This window comes from Polyodon spathula, chromosome 25, assembly GCF_017654505.1.
Source record: "Polyodon spathula isolate WHYD16114869_AA chromosome 25, ASM1765450v1, whole genome shotgun sequence".
NCBI classification, from domain to species: Eukaryota; Metazoa; Chordata; class Actinopteri; order Acipenseriformes; family Polyodontidae; genus Polyodon; species Polyodon spathula.
This window is the reverse complement of record NC_054558.1, coordinates 9193072-9214810: the sequence shown is the minus strand read 5'-3', so window position 1 is coordinate 9214810 and position 21739 is coordinate 9193072. Positions and strand designations below refer to the sequence as shown.

The 21739-nt window shown below is 41.3% G+C and overlaps 1 protein-coding gene across 1 annotated transcript; it reads right to left on the bottom strand.

The window, feature by feature from the left end:
- Positions 1-2292: 2292 nt before the first annotated feature.
- On the bottom strand, positions 2293-17015 carry LOC121300332 (leukocyte surface antigen CD53-like). The gene is made up of 8 exons (XM_041228872.1): positions 16789-17015; positions 10949-11035; positions 9736-9924; positions 8878-8952; positions 8628-8729; positions 7913-8020; positions 7392-7475; positions 2293-3957 (listed from the first exon to the last, which is right to left on the bottom strand). The coding sequence occupies exons 2-8, from the start codon at positions 11009-11011 to the stop codon at positions 3889-3891; spliced, it is 690 nt and encodes a 229-aa protein (XP_041084806.1). The 5' UTR covers positions 11012-11035; positions 16789-17015; the 3' UTR covers positions 2293-3888.
- Positions 17016-21739: the final 4724 nt, after the last annotated feature.

The window sequence follows — 21739 nt, the reverse complement described above, 5'->3', positions numbered from 1 at the left end:
GTTGTTCTGTTCTATACAGTTTCTCCTTTTTAATTTAATTTAATTTAATTTAATTTAATTGGTTTTTTTTGTATGTTTTGTACATATTTGTAAAGCTGACAGATTAAAGCCAGATGTTTAAACATGCTGCTGTGGCTGCTTGTTGATAGGACTGTGCAATTCTCCATAACTATTGATCTCTCGATAGTGATTCATTTTAGAAATGCTAAAAGAAGCTGAAGTAATGAAAGCACCGAGAAAGACTTCTAGTCCACACGTTTGTGTTGAGTTTCTTCTAGTATTTTTAAAAGGGTTTTAAAATCTATGCTGTAGACTTCTCTAGTTTCCATGCACATCTAACCCAGAGCGCTCTGTATGGTCAGGTGATTAAAACACTGGTTTGGATTGAATGATATAATGAGCTCTGTATCTGAAACAGGGCCACAGACTCTACCAAGAACCTTTTTTTTTTAATTGTCTGGAATCTCCCTAAGCTGACATCACTGTTTCCTGGTAGCTCAGATGGTCTTTTTAAAGGACTGAGAAACAGTAGAAACCAAACTAAAAAGCAACTCTTTTTTTTAATCTGATTTTAGTCTTCCCTTTTATATGCACTGAGAGTGTGGGTGCAGTGAGCTGTGCAGTCCTCAGCGCTACACCCTCACACCCCTGAGCTGTGCTGTCCTCAGCGCTACACCCTCGCACCCCTGAGCTGTGCAGTCCTCAGCGCTACACCCTCGCACCCCTGAGCTGTGCTGTCCTCAGCGCTACACCCTCGCACCCCTGAGCTGTGCAGTCCTCAGCGCTACACCCTCGCACCCCTGAGCTGTGCTGTCCTCAGCGCTACACCCTCACACCCCTGAGCTGTGTGTCCTCAGCGCTACACCCTCGCACCCCTGAGCTGTGTGTCCTCAGCGCTACACCCTCACACCCCTGAGCTGTGCAGTCCTCAGCGCTACACCCTCACACCCCTGAGCTGTGCAGTCCTCAGCGCTACACCCTCACACCCCTGAGCTGTGCAGTCCTCAGCGCTACACCCTGACACCCCTGAGCTGTGCAGTCCTCAGCGCTACACCCTGACACCCCTGAGCTGTGCAGTCCTCAGCGCTACACCCTCACACCCCTGAGCTGTGTGTCCTCAGCGCTACACCCTCACACCCCTGAGCTGTGTGTCCTCAGCGCTACACCCTCACACCCCTGAGCTGTGTGTCCTCAACGCTACACCCTCACACTCCTGAGCTGTATGTCCTCAGAGCTACACCCTCACACCCCTGAGCTGTGTGTCCTCAGCACTACACCCTCACAGTTTAGCGCCTGGCAGTCTTCAGTTCTATATTGCTTATATCTTTCATTGTGTCTGTGAATGCACCAGCACATCATTTGCAGTGATAGAATAATCAGACATGTATTTCATTTTACAGATCATTTGTTAATATTTAATATTGCAGCATCATAGCAAAATAACTAGTTACATTATTAATGTACAAATTCAGGATTCTGTATCATTTGTTGGCTTTATTTTTATTTTTTATCTTTCAAAGCGTATGCCCCAGTGCATTGGAGAGTTTTCAACTTGTTATGACACAAGGTTATCAGTTCTCTCAAAGCAGAAAGCTGTGCTAAAAATAAGTCATAAGCAAAGCAGACAAGGTTTTGACAATAAGGCTTTGGCAACGTCCTCTTGTGTTCTTGCAACACCGTTTCTCAGTGTGCTATTTAGTCCAAACGTCATCAGTGTTATTTTTGTCTGACTCATGGGAAAAACTCAATTTACAATTCTGAAATGAACAAGAAACAACTTCACATTGATAACACTATGTAACACAATTTTTGTTCCTGGGTAGTAAGTGTTATTTCCTAATTGCTTATGCCTCAAAAGTATAGAAAATGGCTATTATTCCCCACAAACTTTTCTTTTGTGACCAGGACATACATAAATACAGTATAATTGTAAATCTCAAAAAACTACTCACTTCTAAATCTTTTGTAGTCATTTTTTATTACTTTAGTATAAATACATGTTAATTTGGATTCATATGTTGTTTTTTTCGGACTTTATGTGAACAAAAAGACACACATTTGCTTGTTTTCCCATTGGAAATAGTGATATTTTGAAATATCACTGTCCTAGTCACAAAAGCAAAGTTTGTGGGGAATAATAGCAATTTTCTATACTTTTGAGGCATAAGTAATTAGGAAATAACACTTACTACCCAGGAACAAAAAAAAAATAATAATAATTTGTTACATGGTGTAATAAGCAACCTGAAATACATACTTGAGGTTGGCTTTTTTTTTTGTTGTTTTTTTTTGTTTGGTGACTTTTTATTGGTTGTGTTTTAAAATGTGCTAATGACGTTTGAGAATCTGGCCTAAAGAGTTTGTCTGATTGTGTTAAGATTGTAAGTTTAGTACCTCTGCATGCATTTTGATTAGGAGTATTATATTTCCGATGTATTTGAAATCAGATGTGAACACACTATGAACCAGCATATAGACCAGTAGATTACATTCACTCAGGGTATAAAGATTGTTCCAATCCAGTAGCTAATGGAGCTAGAATAACACAAGGCAGGTACAATTTAAATTTTAGACAAGCGAGCAGAGACAGAGAAGAGTTTCTCCTCACAAGAACACCTGCTTGTGGAAACCTTTCTCTTCTCAGCTCAGACTGTGAAGTGCTCAGGAGGAGCTGGGTTGTGTGTTTTGTATGCTTATACAGTATTGCGCCTTTCCTTTGAATGTCTGATTGAGATTAAACCCAGCAGTGATCTGGATCCTGCTCTGTACGGTTCCACTGTGCTTCACAACACAGCACGCTACTGTCGTGACCGGGAACACATTCACAGCTTCCCAAATTCACAGCTTCCCAAAACACATTCACAGCTTCCCAAATTCTATCATGTTATTATCTATCTTAGCACCACTCAGCTATTGTGTGCAAACTGTCCTGAATTCACTATACTCACCTGACCTTAATTAGTGCAAATGTAATTTACAAGTTTAACATTCTAGAGACTTCCTGTATTCGACCTGTTTGTGCAAGTCTCTAACTCTGCATGTATCTCACACTGGAGAAACCATCCCAGACAAATATACTAATAACAACACTGCTTAAAAAGAAACATGCACAGATCCTAGAGTACTTCGCTGCTAATAATAATAATAATAATAACGAAGAAAATGCTGAATGTATGCCTAGTAAGTTAGAACTGCAGCTGCAAATAAAATAAGTATTAATATAATATTTACAGAGCTCAGCAAACTGAACAAGAAGATAAACTCTGTTAGGGTACCTGTTACTGCTGATTCTTCATATAATTTCCCCTGTAACAAAATGGATTACAGTAACTGCCCTTAACTGTATTATTTGTGCATTTGATTTAAAAAAGAATGGCTCTTGTTTTTTATGGATTAACAGCCTGTTTGACCACGTGCATTTCAGAGGTGCCCTATTCCTGCATTACAATCATTTTAATTGCCCTTCTGAAATGACTTTTGACCGGCTGATTGCGTGTGATTGTATGTGTTCATCAGTCTGTTTGGGTTAAGGTTTCGACCAAGCCAGGGAATGATAACGAGACGGGGAATGATCATGAGGAACTCTCAGGTAAGGGAGAGGAGGTTACGTTTTCCCTGAGTAGGGGGACTTGACCAAATATATTTTCATTGGGAGTAAACCCATTTGTTGACAGTGCCGCCAGGGACAAAGTGAAATCTGAGTCTGGTTCTTTTTTAGGGTTTGGAGGACATGACAGTTTTAATGAGTAACTCCACCAATCAGCGAGGGCTCGACAGCCAGTCCTTGAAAAGTGATAGGTGGTTGGGAGCTGTTCTTCATTCTACCTGGCTGTACTTGGGGAGGGGAAAGGAGGAGAAGAGAGAAGTGATAACGCTCTTCTTCATCGCTCAGTGGAAAGAGACGGCGGATTTGGAAATGTGACAGTACAGAGTCATGGCAAATGACATGCCCAGCACCTGGGGGACAAAGAAGAGTAACACTGTCATACCATCACCCTTAGAAAACAAAGAACAGCAACACTGTCACACCATCACCTTTAGAAAACAAAACAGCAAAACTGTCACACCATCACCCTTAGAAATCAAAACAGCAGCACTGTCACACCATCACCCTTAGAAAACAAAACAGCAACACTGTCACACCATCACCCTTAGAAAACAAAGAACAGCAACACTCACACCATCACCCTTAGAAAACAAAACAGCAACACTGTCACACCATCACCCTTAGAAAACAAAACAGAAACACTGTCACACCATCACCCTTAGAAAACAAAGAACAGCAACACTGTCACACCATCACCCTTAGAAAACAAAACAGCAACACTGTCACACCATCACCCTTAGAAAACAAAGAACAGCAACACTCACACCATCACCCTTAGAAAACAAAACAGCAAAACTGTCACACCATCACCCTTAGAAAACAAAGAACAGCAACACTGTCACACCATCACCCTTAGAAAACAAAACAGCAACACTGTCACACCATCACCCTTAGAAAACAAAACAGCAACACTGTCACACCATCACCCTTAGAAAACAAAAACAGCAACACTGTCACACCATCACCCTTAGAAAACAAAACAGCAACACTGTCACACCATCACCCTTAGAAAACAAAACAGCAACACTGTCACACCATCACCCTTAGAAAACAAAACAGCAACACTGTCACACCATCACCCTTAGAAAACAAAACAGCAACACTGTCACACCATCACCCTTAGAAAACAAAACAGCAACACTGTCACACCATCACCCTTAGAAAACAAAACAGCAACACTGTCACACCATCACCCTTAGAAAACAAAGAACAGCAACACTGTCACACCATCACCCTTAGAAAACAAAACAGCAACACTGTCACACCATCACCCTTAGAAAACAAAACAGCAACACTGTCACACCATCACCCTTAGAAAACAAAGAACAGCAACACTGTCACACCATCACCCTTAGAAAACAAAACAGCAACACTGTCACACCATCACCCTTAGAAAACAAAACAGCAACACTGTCACACCATCACCCTTAGAAAACAAAAAACAGCAACACTGTCACACCATCACCCTTAGAAAACAAAACAGCAACACTGTCACACCATCACCCTTAGAAAACAAAACAGCAACACTGTCACACCATCACCCTTAGAAAACAAAAAACAGCAACACTGTCACACCATCACCCTTAGAAAACAAAACAGCAACACTGTCACACCATCACCCTTAGAAAACAAAACAGCAACACTGTCACACCATCACCCTTAGAAAACAAAGAACAGCAACACTGTCACACCATCACCCTTAGAAAACAAAACAGCAACACTGTCACACCATCACCCTTAGAAAACAAAACAGCAACACTGTCACACCATCACCCTTAGAAAACAAAGAACAGCAACACTGTCACACCATCACCCTTAGAAAACAAAACAGCAACACTGTCACACCATCACCCTTAGAAAACAAAACAGCAACACTGTCACACCATCACCCTTAGAAAACAAAGAACAGCAACACTGTCACACCATCACCCTTAGAAAACAAAGAACAGCAACACTGTCACACCATCACCCTTAGAAAACAAAAAACAGCAACACTGTCACACCATCACCCTTAGAAAACAAAACAGCAACACTGTCACACCATCACCCTTAGAAAACAAAACAGCAACACTGTCACACCATCACCCTTAGAAAACAAAAAACAGCAACACTGTCACACCATCACCCTTAGAAAACAAAACAGCAACAATGTCACACCATCACCCTTAGAATACAAAGAACAGCAACACTGTCACACCATCACCCTTAGAAAACAAAACAGCAACACAGTCACACCATCACCCTTAGAAAACAAAGAACAGCAACACTGTCACACCATCACCCTTAGAAAACAAAGAACAGCAACACTGTCACACCATCACCCTTAGAAAACAAAACAGCAACACTGTCACACCATCACCCTTAGAAAACAAAGAACAGCAACACTCACACCATCACCCTTAGAAAACAAAGAACAGCAACACTGTCACACCATCACCCTTAGAAAACAAAGAACAGCAACACTCACACCATCACCCTTAGAAAACAAAACAGCAACACTGTCACACCATCACCCTTAGAAAACAAAACAGCAACACTGTCACACCATCACCCTTAGAAAACAAAGAACAGCAACACTGTCACACCATCACCCTTAGAAAACAAAGAACAGCAACACTGTCACACCATCACCCTTAGAAAACAAAACAGCAACACTGTCACACCATCACCCTTAGAAAACAAAGAACAGCAACACTGTCACACCATCACCCTTAGAAAACAAAAACAGCAGCACTGTCACACCATCACCCTTAGAAAACAAAAACAGCAACACTGTCACACCATCACCCTTAGAAAACAAAACAGCAACACTGTCACACCATCACCCTTAGAAAACAAAACAGCAACACTGTCACACCATCACCCTTAGAAAACAAAACAGCAACACTGTCACACCATCACCCTTAGAAAACAAAGAACAGCAACACTGTCACACCATCACCCTTAGAAAACAAAACAGCAACACTGTCACACCATCACCCTTAGAAAACAAAACAGCAACACTGTCACACCATCACCCTTAGAAAACAAAACAGCAACACTGTCACACCATCACCCTTAGAAAACAAAGAACAGCAACACTGTCACACCATCACCCTTAGAAAACAAAACAGCAACACTGTCACACCATCACCCTTAGAAAACAAAGAACAGCAACACTGTCACACCATCACCCTTAGAAAACAAAACAGCAACACTGTCACACCATCACCCTTAGAAAACAAAACAGCAACACTGTCACACCATCACCCTTAGAAAACAAAGAACAGCAACACTGTCACACCATCACCCTTAGAAAACAAAGAACAGCAACACTGTCACACCATCACCCTTAGAAAACAAAAACAGCAACACTGTCACACCATCACCCTTAGAAAACAAAGAGCAGCAACACTGTCACACCATCACCCTTAGAAAACAAAACAGCAACACTGTCACACCATCACCCTTAAAAAAGAAAGAACAGCAACACTGTCACTCCATCACCCTTAGAAAAGATTCCCATAGTAAAAGGATATAAAGTGAAATAAACCACAGTGAAAGCATGGTAAAGCATAGGGAAGCATTGTAAATCACAGACAGACAAGGTAAAGCATGTTAAAAAAAAACCCAGGCAAGCAAAGGGTTACTATTTTATGGAAAAGGATGGCAGAAGTACAAAGATACAGTCAAAAATAATTTTATAGAAGGCTAACAATACCGCCCACCTTCCAGACAAGAGATATTGTTTGAGCTTTGAAAGGGAAAACGGATAAGTAAGACAGTGAAGTGAGACTTGAAGTACCTGAATAATAGATATAACAATGACGCCGATTCCCACATTTAGATAGTTGTACTCGAACCACTGCTTCAGTTTTTCATAGCAACCCTGGGGAAAATGCATGCATTACACACAGAGCAGCAGACCCTTCAGAGAACAGCAGTGGCGCTGCTGGGATGCCAGCTTGCAGGGTGCAGTTTTGCATACCATTGCTTTGAAGTACCTTTCCTTTTGAGATGCAGGACTACAAGTGCCACGATGCACTGCGTCGTGAGTTTAAAAAAAAAAAAAAAAAAAGCATGCGCTCTCTCAAACTGTTCCGATGCGCATGGAGCCCTATAGTCAGCCTCAGTGTTTCAGTATTCATCATTCAAACTAATTTTTAAGAATTGTTTCAGAATTGCATTATTTTAACATTAATCCAGATTGTTATGCACATTTTTAAACAGTTTATGTTAAAAATGTTAAACAGTACATACTAATAAAGCATGGGGTCTATGTAGAGAACAGCAGACAGTAACCGCACAATGCACACATCACCCTACCTCTTTCCAATAGGTCTTCCCTTTTTCACAGTTTAACTCCTCCATACAGCAGGATAATGGCACGGTTCCATTCCAGTCGTCTTTTCCTGTAACTCCACAACACTTTAACTATAGAGAGGTTAAAAAAAGATTCAGTACCTGGTTATATAAAAATAAAGGTGACGAGACAATAGCTTAATTGAAGATACAAAGTAATGCATTATTTTTGGAAGGCGCTGCCACCATGAAAGAAAAATGGGCAGGTAAGTAAGACTTGAATACAGAATAATAATCTTTATATAACGCCTTTCATAGTGGACCACCATCACAAAGCACTTTATATTATATGTGACTATGGTGTGTGAGCTACGCATCAGCTGCAGAGTCACTTACGACAACATCTCACCCAAAAAACACAAGGAGGTTAAGTTCACACAATATTGTGTGATCATGAACATAATAAGTCAGTGGTTGAGCTGGGATTTGAACCAGGTAGATGGTGGTTACAAGCCCATTTCTTTAATCACTGGACCACACAGCCTCCTATAGAAGTAGTCTGAGCCAAGCTAAGAAGGGTCTGACTCATCTTACAAGGAAACAGCAGATGCATTGTACAATCACAGCCCTCACTTATCAGGCCACTTACAAAGAAGCTAGGAGGCAAACCTGGGCAGTGTGACAGTGCTGCGCAGTTTGAGCTCCAGTCAGCAGTAAGAGGACAGTGTTCTTCACTCACCTCACGCTGTATGAAATCCCAGTCCTGAGTGTCCTGTGTAGTGTTGCTGTGTGTATATTTGTTCAGGCTGGCCTCAAACTCTTTCAATAGAAAACCATCAATCTGTTCAACAAACAAAACATTTCATTTACATAAGAGAAAACAAAACCCTTGGCTTGTTAAACCCAAGCCTTGATGCATTCTAACAGACAATGTACTGCTGTTCTAATGAACCAGCTGGTCATTTTTAAAAGGGTCATTGAAGGCTTACCCTCTCTTCATGGATTAGGAGAAAGATGGACACTGCAATCTCTATCATCATGAGGATAAGCAGAAGGATGAAGAACTGAAACAATACCAGATGTTCACACATTTACTTTGTTTAATTTACTTTAGCACAGGCTCACAGCTGAAACCTCAAGTGACATGTACAGCTACACAAGTGAGAGGACCAGCAGGTCTGATTGCTGTGCAGCTGCACAAGTGAGAGGACCAGCAGGTCTGATTGCTGTGCAGCTGCACAAGTGAGAGGACCAGCAGGTCTGATTGCTGTGCAGCTGCACAAGTGAGAGGACCAGCAGGTCTGATTGCTGTGCAGCTGCACAAGTAACAGGACCAGCAGGTCTGATTGCTGTGCAGCTGCACAAGTAACAGGACCAGCAGGTCTGATTGCTGTGCAGCTGCACAAGTGACAGGACCAGCAGGTCTGATTGCTGTGCAGCTGCACAAGTGACAGGACCAGCAGGTCTGATTGCTGTGCAGCTGCACAAGTGACAGGACCAGCAGGTCTGATTGCTGTGCAGGGGGGCAGCTGCACAAGTGACAGGACCAGCAGGTCTGATTGCTGTGCAGCTGCATAAGTGACAGGACCAGCAGGTCTGATTGCTGTGCAGGGTGCAGCTGCACAAGCTACAGGTTAAAGAAATCAGATCCAAATGTACAGGTCGTGCTGGTTCAAGAGCTTGGTAGTGGTTCATAACTGGGGTTTTATACGGCTGTAAGAAACCAGTTGATAGTTGTTCCAATCTCCTATTTTCAGCTATCCAGCCGTTTGCCTCAACATAGGCCTCAAAATATCATGCTGTGCTGTATTACACTATAGCCATATGGTACAGTTGCAAGTACTCACAGTAATGAGTAGGCACTTGTTCTCCTTGAGGGACCCCAGGCAGCCAAGGAAGGACACCACCATGACGATGGTCCCCAAGATGATGAGAGTGTTGGCCACACTCAAGGAGGGCTGGCTGGGCAGCAAGGAGCCGTACTTGGAGGTCATCATGAGGTAGATACCCAGTCCCAGGACGATGCCCCCGCAGAGCTGAGACAAGCAGGAGAGAGACGGGCACAGCATGTTAGGGGGAGCCAGGAACTGGCTACAGCATGGGAGGGAAGCACACACAAACCAAGAGGCTTGGGCTATTCAACCTGAACCTTCCGCTAAGTGGAAAGAAAAAACTATGGGGGCGTACTGGTGTTTAACTGGTTCAATTTAAAAAGACTACGACTGGAAGGGACAACCTTGGTCACCAGTGGGATACAGTACAGCAACAAAGTCACACGTGGCTCCTTCAGTCGATCCACTGTCTTTATTTATTGAGTTGAACAGTGCAGCCTTGTTCCAACTTGAATAATTGAAATAAAAATACTGTAACGGAATAGATTGAATAGTCACCACTTTTAACAACATACATATAAATCATGTATTTTATAATGTATGATGCTCTAATTATGAAGACTATTTTATAATTATTTGCTGTTAATGCACTGTATTTTAAAGCTGCTTTTAAATACACTTCCATCCATCTGCAATCACTCGCTTCACAATCACATGGTGTGCAATCAACACTTCTAAGCATCTGCAACCACTCGCTTCACAATCACATGGTGTGCAATCAACACTTCTAAGCATCTGCAACCACTCGCTTCACAATCACATGGTGTGCAATCAACACTTCCAAACATCTGCAACCACTCGCTTCACAATCACATGGTGTGCAATCAACACTTCCAAACATCTGCAACCACTCGCTTCACAATCACATGGTGTGCAATCAACACTTCCAAACATTTGCAACCACTCGCTTCACAATCACATGGTGTGCAATCAACACTTCCAAGCATCTGCAACCACTCGCTTCACAATCACATGGCATGCAATCAACACTTCCAAACATCTGCAACCACTCGCTTCACAATCACATGGCATGCAATCAACACTTCCAAACATCTGCAACCACTCGCTTCACAATCACATGGCATGCAATCAATACTTCCAAACATCTGCAACCACTCGCTTCACAATCACATGGCGTGCAATCAGTTGGCAGTCGAAGGCTACTTACCCAGAATATAAAATTGAAGATGATCAGAGCATATTTCAGGAATTTTAAGCAACTTTGAGCCATTTTCTTTTCTGCAGATTCTTCACCCTAGAAAAAGGAAAGTCACATACAGAATGAGAAAGCAAGCCCCATTCACAATACATGAACTGTTCACTGAATAAGGGTTGGCATAACAGTCCCTAAAGATTAGTTTATTCTTGTGCTTCAAGGCACTCGAACTGTTGACAAATACTTAAGAAACATTCTCAGTTGGTATTGAAAATGTATTTAAACTTTTAACAGACATGTGTTTAATAAATAAACAAGGACATGCTAGCACAGGCTCAGTGGTAGCATGTCAGAGTATAGATAAGCATTGCAAAGCACAGAGAGGTATAGTAAAGCATATTAAAGAACAAGGCAAACCCTGTTAAACTATGGTACATGCGCAGTATAACCATGGGAAACAGCATGGGGAAAACACAAAATTACTGGGAACATTTATTACAGGATAAAAGGGGCCACTTCCATAAGAGGCTGTATCAAGCAAATACATATGACTTCCTGTAATGAACGCATTGGTAATACTTTCCATTAAGAGTCTCTAATTACTGTGTATTTACATAGTTACTTAGTGCAGGGCGGGTTCCCAAGCTTTCTTACCCCAGGCCCACCTGATCACCTAGGCACTGCAGCCCACTTTAACACTCCTTGGGAAAATTAAAAACATTTTATATAAACCTGTAACATTAGAAATAAACCTGATTTAAACCGTCCTTTATTGAATAAATATTGTGAAAGACGGAAATCACACAGAATATGCACTGTTAAAAAAAAAAAAAAAAAAAATTGAAACACTTTAATTTTAGTAAATAAAATAAATTGCAAAAACTAAACGTTTTATCAAACCTTTAAATTAGGTATCTTTGTATAATTAAATTTTTTAGAAATGTAGTAATTTTTCTTGGTCATCAAACAAGAAATAAGTATACATGTCTTTTATTATTCCCATTCACAAATACCTGAAGATGAATCACTTTGAGTAAAACCAGCACAGCATGTACAAAAACATAACTTAAACCCTGATTTCTGAACACTACGTAACCTCTGTGTTACCTCTCACGCCGAAACGCCATGCAGAAAAAAGATAGATGCGTGCAATAGAGGGAAACGAGAGCTTTGCAGAAGATTTTTTCGCCACTTTACTCTGTGCAACCAAATACAACTTGCTAAATCCCATTCGGTTAGCTTGCAACATCCAGCCCCCCAAACAAAATCAGAGGGCAGCTGCGCCACTTAACCAAAAGAAAACATGAAAATAAATCCACCTATAGCGAAATGTGACAGTCAAAAAAAGTTTTTTATTATTATTATTTTCCAACAAAACATATTGTAGCGTTATTGTAAGACGATTGTGAACAAGCCAGCAATCAATAAAAGTAGCAGAATATCCAAACATTTTAATAAATTAATTACCAGTAGGTATGTAATAAGATTTATGAGTTTGATTAATAACTTGATTTAGTTAATATTGAAACAAATATCAAAATCCTCAATATTTTAAATGTTAATAGCTAATTAGTCACAAAAATGTATTCATCATACGCATAAATTGAATTTTTAAATGAATGTTATCAAGTACAAAAGTTAGTATGAAAAGGTTTCTACAAAATAAAAAAAAAACATTCCAGCACCTCAAAACTGAGCCGGTACAAACACAATCAAACTCCTGCAGCTGCCTGTTTTTGTTCTTTTTATGCTTTGCAAAATGTATTCTTTGGTAGCGGATTCGACATATTGTAATTTTATTAATACCAAAGACACTTTTACAGCTGCCTGCAGATATTGCCAGAGTTCTGGCTCTGTATCTGTTAGCTCTAATTTGTGCAATCCTGCTTTGATTCACAGTCCACAAATACTCCCTTGCTACACTTGATTTGTCTACAGTTATAGCCCTAACACTATCCCTATCCCTATCCCTAACCCTAACACTATCCCTATCCTTAACTCTATCCCTATCCCTAACATTAACCCTAACACTATCAGGATCCCTAACCCTAACCTTAACACTATCACTATCCCTAACCCTAACCCTAACACTATCCCTATCCCTAATCCTAACACTATCCCTATCCCTATCCCTAACCCTAACCCTAACCCTATCCCTATCCCTATCCCTATCCCTATCCCTAACCCTAACCCTATCCCTATCCCTATCCCTATCCCTATCCCTAACACTAACACTAACACTATCTCTATCCCTATCCCTATCCCTAACCTTATCATATCCCTAACCCTAACACTATCCCTATACCTAACCCTAACACTATCCCTATCCCTAACCCTAAAACAATCCCTATACCTAACCCTGGCCCTAACACTATCCCTATCCCTAACCCTAACTCCAACCCTGACTTTGTAAATACATGAATAACAACAATGTTATTATGCATAGTTATAATGTACTTAATGTACGAATCTTTTTGCATGAAATAACCCTAACCTTAACCCTAACATTATCCCTATCTCTATCTCTATCACTAACCCTAACCCTAACCCTAACCCTAACCCTAACACTATTCCTATTTCTATCACTAACCCTATCCCTAACCCTATCCCTATCTCTATCGCTAACCCTAACCATAACTCTAAGACTATCCCTATCCCTATCCCTAACCCTAACCCTAACAATGTTCTGATACGATTTTCTTTTTATTGTTAACATCCTGACTTTTTACACTTATACCTTCAGTCTTCTTATTTATGTATGATTATTATTTGTATTATTATTATTATCATTATTCTTCTTATTATTATAGATTGTGTTTGTGTGCGGACTGACGAAAGCCATCCAACAATATTATTTATTATTTGAGACCGGCGAAAAGCCAGTTTCATACAATACTGCCATCCTGAGTAGCTTGTGGGAATGTGGCTGGAGCCTTAAAAAGGTCATTATTTAAAGGGTAATTAAGGCTCCAGCCACAGTATAAAAGACCCACTCTGGGCTCAGACAGTTTAAAAGAGCTGTGAGGAGAGTTAAAGAGACTAAGAGCGACCACTCAAGCCATCCGTGACAGGTTATTGCCCACATTGTCAAACAGGTAACAGGTAAACAGGTGATCTACAGAACAGATCTCAAACCCCAGTGCACTAGAGCAGACATTGTGAAAAGAACTTTGAAACAGACTTTAAGTGTAAAAAGTTGTCAGGATGTTAACAATGAAAAGAAAAATTACAGGTACATTATTTAAACAGTTGTAGCAACACGTGGGGACGTAACACTATATTATTCGAAACCCTGCTACTTACTCTAAGGGCATCGTAACAATGCATAATAACATTGTAATTATATGTAAGTACAGGTGTATTTACCAAGTAAGTACTGTGTAAATACACAGTAATCAGAGACCATGTAAAATGTTCCCCATGCATGTCACAAACCGCAGAGCAACATATTGAACACAGAATACTGTGACTTTGAGGCGTTTTAGATTTATTTCTGAATATGACGTGAGTAACAAATAAGTCTTAGTTTAACACAACAGACGGCTGCAAAAAGCTACTTCCCCTCCTGGCTTCCTGTTTCATATTTAGCAACATGACACCAGAAAACAGCTGCAGCATGTAAAGGCGCCACAGAATAGCCTGATACACCAAGTATACAAGCAGACTGTAATGATGCGGTGGAGAGGGAGTCTGCGAAAAAGCTTTGAGAGCTTATCTAGCCTAGCCATGCATATTCAGCCCATGGCAATAGCATCCTGCATTGTTTTTTGAATTGCTTGGTCTTTCAAACTGTCACTTGGGCCCCCTCAGGGAGGTGTGCGTCACACGGTGCTCCCGGGGTTATTTCTTACAAGCAAGCCTGCAGTCAAACAAGTCTGAGTCCAGCAGTCACACTGAACCACCATGCTCTCAAACCAAAAGCTGCAAAACGTGATCTGGAACAGTTCCTTAATTCAAGAAGTCTGAGCTCTTGTAAGTACTTGTGTTCTTGGTCAACAGCAAACCTGACTGCCGTTTTCCAGTTCAATGGGGTTCGTTCCTGCACATTACACCTGCATGCAATACCACTGAACCTGCACAGTACACCTGTATGCAATACCACTGAATCTGCACAGTACACCTGTATAAATACCACTGAACCTGCACAGTACACCTGTATGCAATACCACTGAACCTGCACAGTACACCTGTATGCAATACCACTGAACCTGCACAGTACACCTGTATGCAATACCACTGACTCTGCACAGTACACCTGTATGCAATACCACTGAACCTGCACAGTACACCTGTATAAATATCCCTGAACCTGCACAGTACACCTGTATGCAATACCACTGAACCTGTACGGTACACCTGTATGGAATACCACTGAACCTGCATGGTATCTCTGGGCTGGTTGACACTGGTTGCTGGACAGTAAACTATGTTCAGGGGTTCTGACAGAGACTATAGCCCCATCACTTCCAATACATACAGCGAAACAAAAACAAAACTGCTCAATTTGATTTTAAAAGACTTTTTTTACTCCTGACGGTGTACCACTGTGCATTCAGATGGGCTTTTGTTGTTGTTGTTCTGTCCCTTGTTTGTTTTACAGAGACTGTATTTACTGTTGGGTCAGAGCTTTTGATGTGGAAATAAACCTGTTGCATGAAGGAATATACGCAGGGAAGGTTTGAAGCTGCCCCTTCGTCCCTGGTTCTCAGCACTGTACCACAAAGCTGCATGTTAACATAATAAACAACCAAAGCAAGTTCATTTAGCTGCCTTTACAATGCAGTAGCTGTCTCCTCTAAGCTACAGAAGCAGTCTTTTAAAACAGGCACAGCTCTGGCACTTGAGCAGTGGTTTTAGAAATCTAGCCTTTCTGTGTAAAATAAAACGTGCTCTTAGATAAGCCACTGACCTGAGCGTGGCTGCCATTACACTGCTTGGTTTCAGTACTGGAGTGGTAATGCAAAGCAACGAGTCAAGAAAGTAAAAGAACCCAGAGCGGAGTTCAGCTTAAATGTAATCGCTGTTTAAACCAAACCTCGTTTTAATACATCTCCGCAAGCATCTCTTTATATTTGTATGTGAAGGTCCCACATTCGTTGTTGAACTATTTGGATGTTAACATAACTCCAAAGACAAAAATAAGAAAGTTGATTAATAACCTGATTGTGTGCTTCAGAACTCATATACAGAGTCTGACAAAAACTGTTACAATATTAGTATTTTATTAAATAGGGGTAATTACCAAGAAAACATTTCTCTTTGAGCCGAACCTCATTCCGAGCGACTGGTTATTATCCCTTTACAAGAAATACAATAAGAAATCAGTAGAGCTTTTTAACAGGCTGACTCTCAGTAAGTTAGAAAATAGGTGGTTGGATGGGAAACACATGGCTGCCACCATCGGCGAGTGTAACAACGCACAGGCAAGTCTGGAGAGACACAGGTATTGTAAAGCACGATAACAATTTTGTGAACCATGTCAATTGTTATATTGGAAAATAAGTTTAATCTTAAAATCAATCCAAAAAAAAATCACGTGCTTGCTCTTATTCCACAACTAAACGGTGTCTTGAGTCACAGTCAGGACTACATGTGCTGGTGCTAAGTCTTTAACATGCGTAGAGGGATTGCTGCAACACAATGATATGAGGTAGTGGTGCAATAACTTTCTGAGTGTAATACAATGCAGGATTATTCAACGCAACAGTGAAACTCTACAGCATTTGAAATCGACTGATAATCAAACACAGATGCTGTAAACATTACAGTACAGGCTATGAACGGTACGGTGAAGCTTCCTGAGAGAATCTTCGAGCACCATGCCCAAAGAATTTGTAATTGTTTTACCTTACCTCTAGAGTCCTGTGTTTTCCTCTGTGCCGCTCACAGGTGTCCCTTAAATAAAGTCCCCACTGAGAAGATCTGCTGATCAGGTCCTGCTGGAAGCTATCAATTCAGTATCCACTGAGTTTGTGTGTGTGTGTGTGTGAAAGGAAGCTGGCTGCTTATGCTAATCTCACTTATCTAGTTTTAGACTGTGCTGACAGTGATGCAGAGTGTGTGTGTGTGTGGGTGTGTTCGTATATCTGTGATGGGTGGGGATTGCTCAGAAGGGGATTTTGAAGAGGCTTTGAAAGTTTTAGAGAAGTGTTTCGGCTGAAATCTAAACAGGGGCTTCAGAATGACAGCAGAATGCTGTGTCTACAACACAGCCCATAGCGACTTCTTTAGCAACGAATCTGTCTGCTGATATTTCAGATGTGGTTCACTTCTCTGAGCTTCTGGGTGACTGGTATAACCCCCTCCTGCTGCACGTAAGAACAGGAGCAAGCCTGTGTGACTCCCAGAGAGCTGCAAGAAGAGTGGCTTCAGTGAGGGGCACAGCCTGTGTGCAGAGCATTGAACCCCTCCCAGGAATGCACCCTTAGAAAAGTTTCCCATGGTATTTTTTTCACTGTATTTCTATAGTTTCCCCCTATGTTCTTTCCATGCAATGCATTTACTGTAGTTTCCCTAGTTGGCCATGTTTATTACTATGATTTACCACACCTGGCTATTCTTTGCAATGCTCTGCCATGTTCTCACTATGCTTTGTTACACTTTGATATTTTTTACTATGGTAAACTAAATAAGGGTAGGCAAGCTGGAGAGCCAACGATGGTCTGTCGTCTGATGAAGCAGAATGTAAGGTTACCCAATGGGAAAGTGCAGTCCGTGGCCAGCCAGGAATAATGTTCTACTCTGATACATTCAATGATAAAACATTTTGACTATTTTTTACGTCTTCAAGTGTGAACATAACAGTGGGAGCTTTAAGAACTGAGGACTGATCAGATTTACAGGGTTATTGGAAGAAAAGTGATAATCAGCCAGCTAGCTTTTATTAACCTTGTTTCCTTTGTTTAAACAGTGAACATTATGCAAGTTTCCAGAAGGAGAGGGTATCACAGTTTATAATAACAATGCCACTCCTTGCAAATAATACATTTTATAGCTGAAACTAGTTACCTGGTAGTGTTGTTGCATTTTTTTGCAGCAAAAAAAAAATGTATCACATTTTTTTTGGCCATTTTACAACATCGTAGTTCTAGGCAATAGTTGTTCTGTAAAAAAAAAAATTAAAAAATAAAAAAAAAATAAAAATAACCAATAAGGTATTAATAAGGTGATTCACGGCTGTCAGTGAGATGGGATCAGGGTGCCGGTATGGATTCTGAACTCTGTCAGTGAGATGGGATCAAGGTGCCAGTGTGGATTCTGAACTCTGTCAGTGAGATGGGATCAGGGTGCTGGTATGGATTCTGAACTCTGTCAGTGAGATGGGATCAGGGTGCTGGTATGGATTCTGAGCTCTGTCAGTGAGATGGGATCAGGGTGCCGGTATGGATTCTGAACTCTGTCAGTGAGATGGGATCAGGGTGCTGGTATGGATTCTGAGCTCTGTCAGTGAGATGGGATCAGGGTGCTGGTATGGATTCTGAACTCTGTCAGTGAGATGGGATCAAGGTGCCAGTGTGGATTCTGAACTCTGTCAGTGAGATGGGATCAAGGTGCCAGTATGGATTCTGAACTCTGTCAGTGAGATGGGGGGTGCCAGTATGGATTCTGAACTCTGTCAGTGAGATGGGATCAGGGTCGGTATGGATTCTGAACTCTGTCAGTGAGATGGGATCAGGGTGCTGGTATGGATTCTGAACTCTGTCAGTGAGATGGGATCAGGGTGCTGGTATGGATTCTGAACTCTGTCAGTGAGATGGGATCAGGGTGCTGGTATGGATTCTGAACTCTGTCAGTGAGATGGGATCAGGGTGCTGGTATGGATTCTGAGCTCTGTCAGTGAGATGGGATCAGGGTGCTGGTATGGATTCTGAGCTCTGTCAGTGAGATGGGATCAGGGTGCTGGTATGGATTCTGAGCTCTGTCAGTGAGATGGGATCAGGGTGCTGGTATGGATTCTGCGCTCTGTCAGTGAGATGGGATCAGGGTGCTGGTATGGATTCTGAACTCTGTCAGTGAGATGGGATCAGGGTGCTGGTATGGATTCTGAACTCTGTCAGTGAGATGGGATCAGGGTGCTGGTATGGATTCTGAACTCTGTCAGTGAGATGGGATCAGGGTGCCGGTATGGATTCTGAACTCTGTCAGTGAGATGGGATCAGGGTGCCGGTATGGATTCTGAACTCTGTCAGTGAGATGGGATCAAGGTGCCAGTGTGGATTCTGAACTCTGTCAGTGAGATGGGATCAGGGTGCTGGTATGGATTCTGAGCTCTGTCAGTGAGATGGGATCAGGATTTCTCACCCAGCCTGTTATGGTGGTTCCCTTTTATTTAACCTTGTGGCAAGTGGCGATATCAGAGGGTGATATGGGCGAGGCAAGGGTGCCGCTGCATTGCACATACATTTGCAAACAGGAAATTAGCTCTTGGTTTCTCGTTTGTAAGGTCATGAGATTAACAGAAAAGGGGAACAAGAGACTTCCTCCCCCTTTAATGAACTCTTAAGGAGAAACAGCTAAAGAACATTATTCATTATTCAAGACCTGCAAATCCTTTCCAGGTTATTTGCTTGACAGTTTTGTCACATACCTTTCCTCTCTTCAGATCTGTAGTGTGAGTGCCTGTTACAGTCCTGAAAGCTCTGAGGTCACTAGAAATTGCAAGCAGCAATGCTCTCCGTGCGGTGGGATTGATTTACAGTAAGTGCACTCTTGTCAGGCTTGCTGTGAATTCTGAAATGAATAACTGATAAAAGAGACGGGTGGGGTACCTTAACCCCCCCCATACCTTAAGTATGTGTGCCGAGTGGCAGCGCTCTGACCCCAATCAGAAGGATCCCAATGGAGGTTTTAAATGTAAGCTGCAGATATTAGCAGCCTCATGCCATCTCTTTGGAAACTAAATGCTAATATACTGCATGATTACACTGTTTTTGGTTAGTACTTGTGGTTGTGAGGAAAAAAAAAAACACTCTGCTATTCTAGGTGTGTCCCATTACACAGCAGTAGCTCAGCAATCACACAGAGAGCTGTGTAATTACGCTGCAACAATATGCTTACAGCAACTGCAACAACAAAATGAAAAATTCTCCTTCATACACATTTCTCCTTGTAAAATAATACAGTACAGTTAAACATGATACAGCAAGGGAATGCCTTGCAAATGATATTTAAAAGAGCTTGCAAAGCATGAGAATCTATGGTAATCTTGAGCAGTTAATGCCCTGTAGGATTTGAGGTAGCACCTCTGTTTGTAGACTCTCTGTGCATGCTGGTGAATCCACTCCTTACTGCTGATCTGCTCCTTGCATTGGTTTATTGTAAACAAAGCAGCACTCAGTAATTTGAAAAGGAAAGTCATTCTATTTGGTAGACCACAGGATTTAAAAATAAACAGCCATTCTCATGTCATCCCATCACCCAATGCCTTCCCAGGGCGTAACCTTCAGCAATGCCTTTCAAATTTAGAACAACTTAAGGCAAAAGTTGTCTATATGCAACACCAGCACATTATGATCTACAACCCATTCACCAGCTTGCTCAGTGTCAGCTGGCCAGTTCCGTCACAATTCAATTGAATTCTGTTTAATCTCGTCCTGCGAGAAAGTGACTCGTTGTCATAATGTCTTATTGTTGCCATTCTTTTTACTGTGCACCTCCCGGCACTAAGCCACGTCGTTGAGGTAAAAAAATGGCTGCGCAACAATTCATCCCCGACAATATTACTAAAAATATTAATGTGAACTTGCATCAAGCACTGCTGAAATTGGTCGTGCCTTCATATGTTAAGAGACACTTGTACAGTTTGCATTCCACTGTGTTTGGATCATTTAGGCATTTCACAAAAAATATCAAACAGCAAAAGGTTTTCAGGCCATTTCTTTAGCAGCTGCAATTTAATGTTTTCGATGTTTCGCTGTCTGCTATTTCACATACACGCGAATATCCCTCAAATAATGACCTTTGCTGTATTCCCCGCAAAACATCAACACTAAAAATGTACATGCAAATAGGTAGATCATTAATTAGTTTTCCTAAGATCCTTGCACCAAAAAAAAAAAATTACACACACACACACACACACACACACACACAAGAAAGTAGCTATGCATGACATGGTTCAAGTAGTTGTTCCGAGAGTGGGAGAGATAGTGATAGTGACTGTAAATCCTTTGCACCTGTGAATTTCAAGAACTGTGAAACTATTTAAAGTCTCTCGAATGTAAACATCTAACATTATGTGCATCCAGCTGTTCATCATTGTGATGCAGAACTTCTCCATTGCCTGACGAAGCTTCTATTTCGGTTTTTTCCTTTTGTCAAAGCCTCGTTGATACAGGTTACAGGCGGTTAGCAAACTGCAGTTGCGCAGACCAAGACCAACACTGCAGACCGAACAACTCACTTGACCGCTATCGTTATTGCTCCAGCCAGGGATAAGTCTTCAGCCACTTAGCCTGAAAATCTATCTATAACGTTCCCTTCACTGGCCTCGCTTATATGTGCTGTTGTATCACTAAGGCTTTATTTTTTCACGGTGGGCATAAATTTCACGATTTCCATGAATTAGAAGCAGTGTCGTGTAATAATAATAATAATAATAATAATAATAATAATAATAATAATAATAATAATAATAATATCCAATTCTCTGTGAAAATCTCAATTTTTGAAAGAATGCTATTTTTAACATTTAAAAGTGCACTGATCAAACGCTCGCTTCACCAGCGGACAGCTCGTTATATGAAACCCAGGTGAACTTGCTTACCCTAAATGATGAAACACAGGCATAGAGACTTTAAAAAA

Excerpts from the sequence above, each read along its gene's own strand:
- LOC121300332 (XM_041228872.1), bottom strand. The coding sequence starts at position 11,011 with ATGGCTCAAAGTTGCTTAAAATTCCTGAAATATGCTCTGATCATCTTC. Across the intron at positions 8,730-8,877 it reads TCCTAATCCATGAAGAGAGG|ATTGATGGTTTTCTATTGAA; the intron begins GTAAGCCTTCAA and ends TTTGTTGAACAG. Across the intron at positions 7,476-7,912 it reads GGAAGACCTATTGGAAAGAG|GGTTGCTATGAAAAACTGAA; the intron begins GTAGGGTGATGT and ends CATTTTCCCCAG.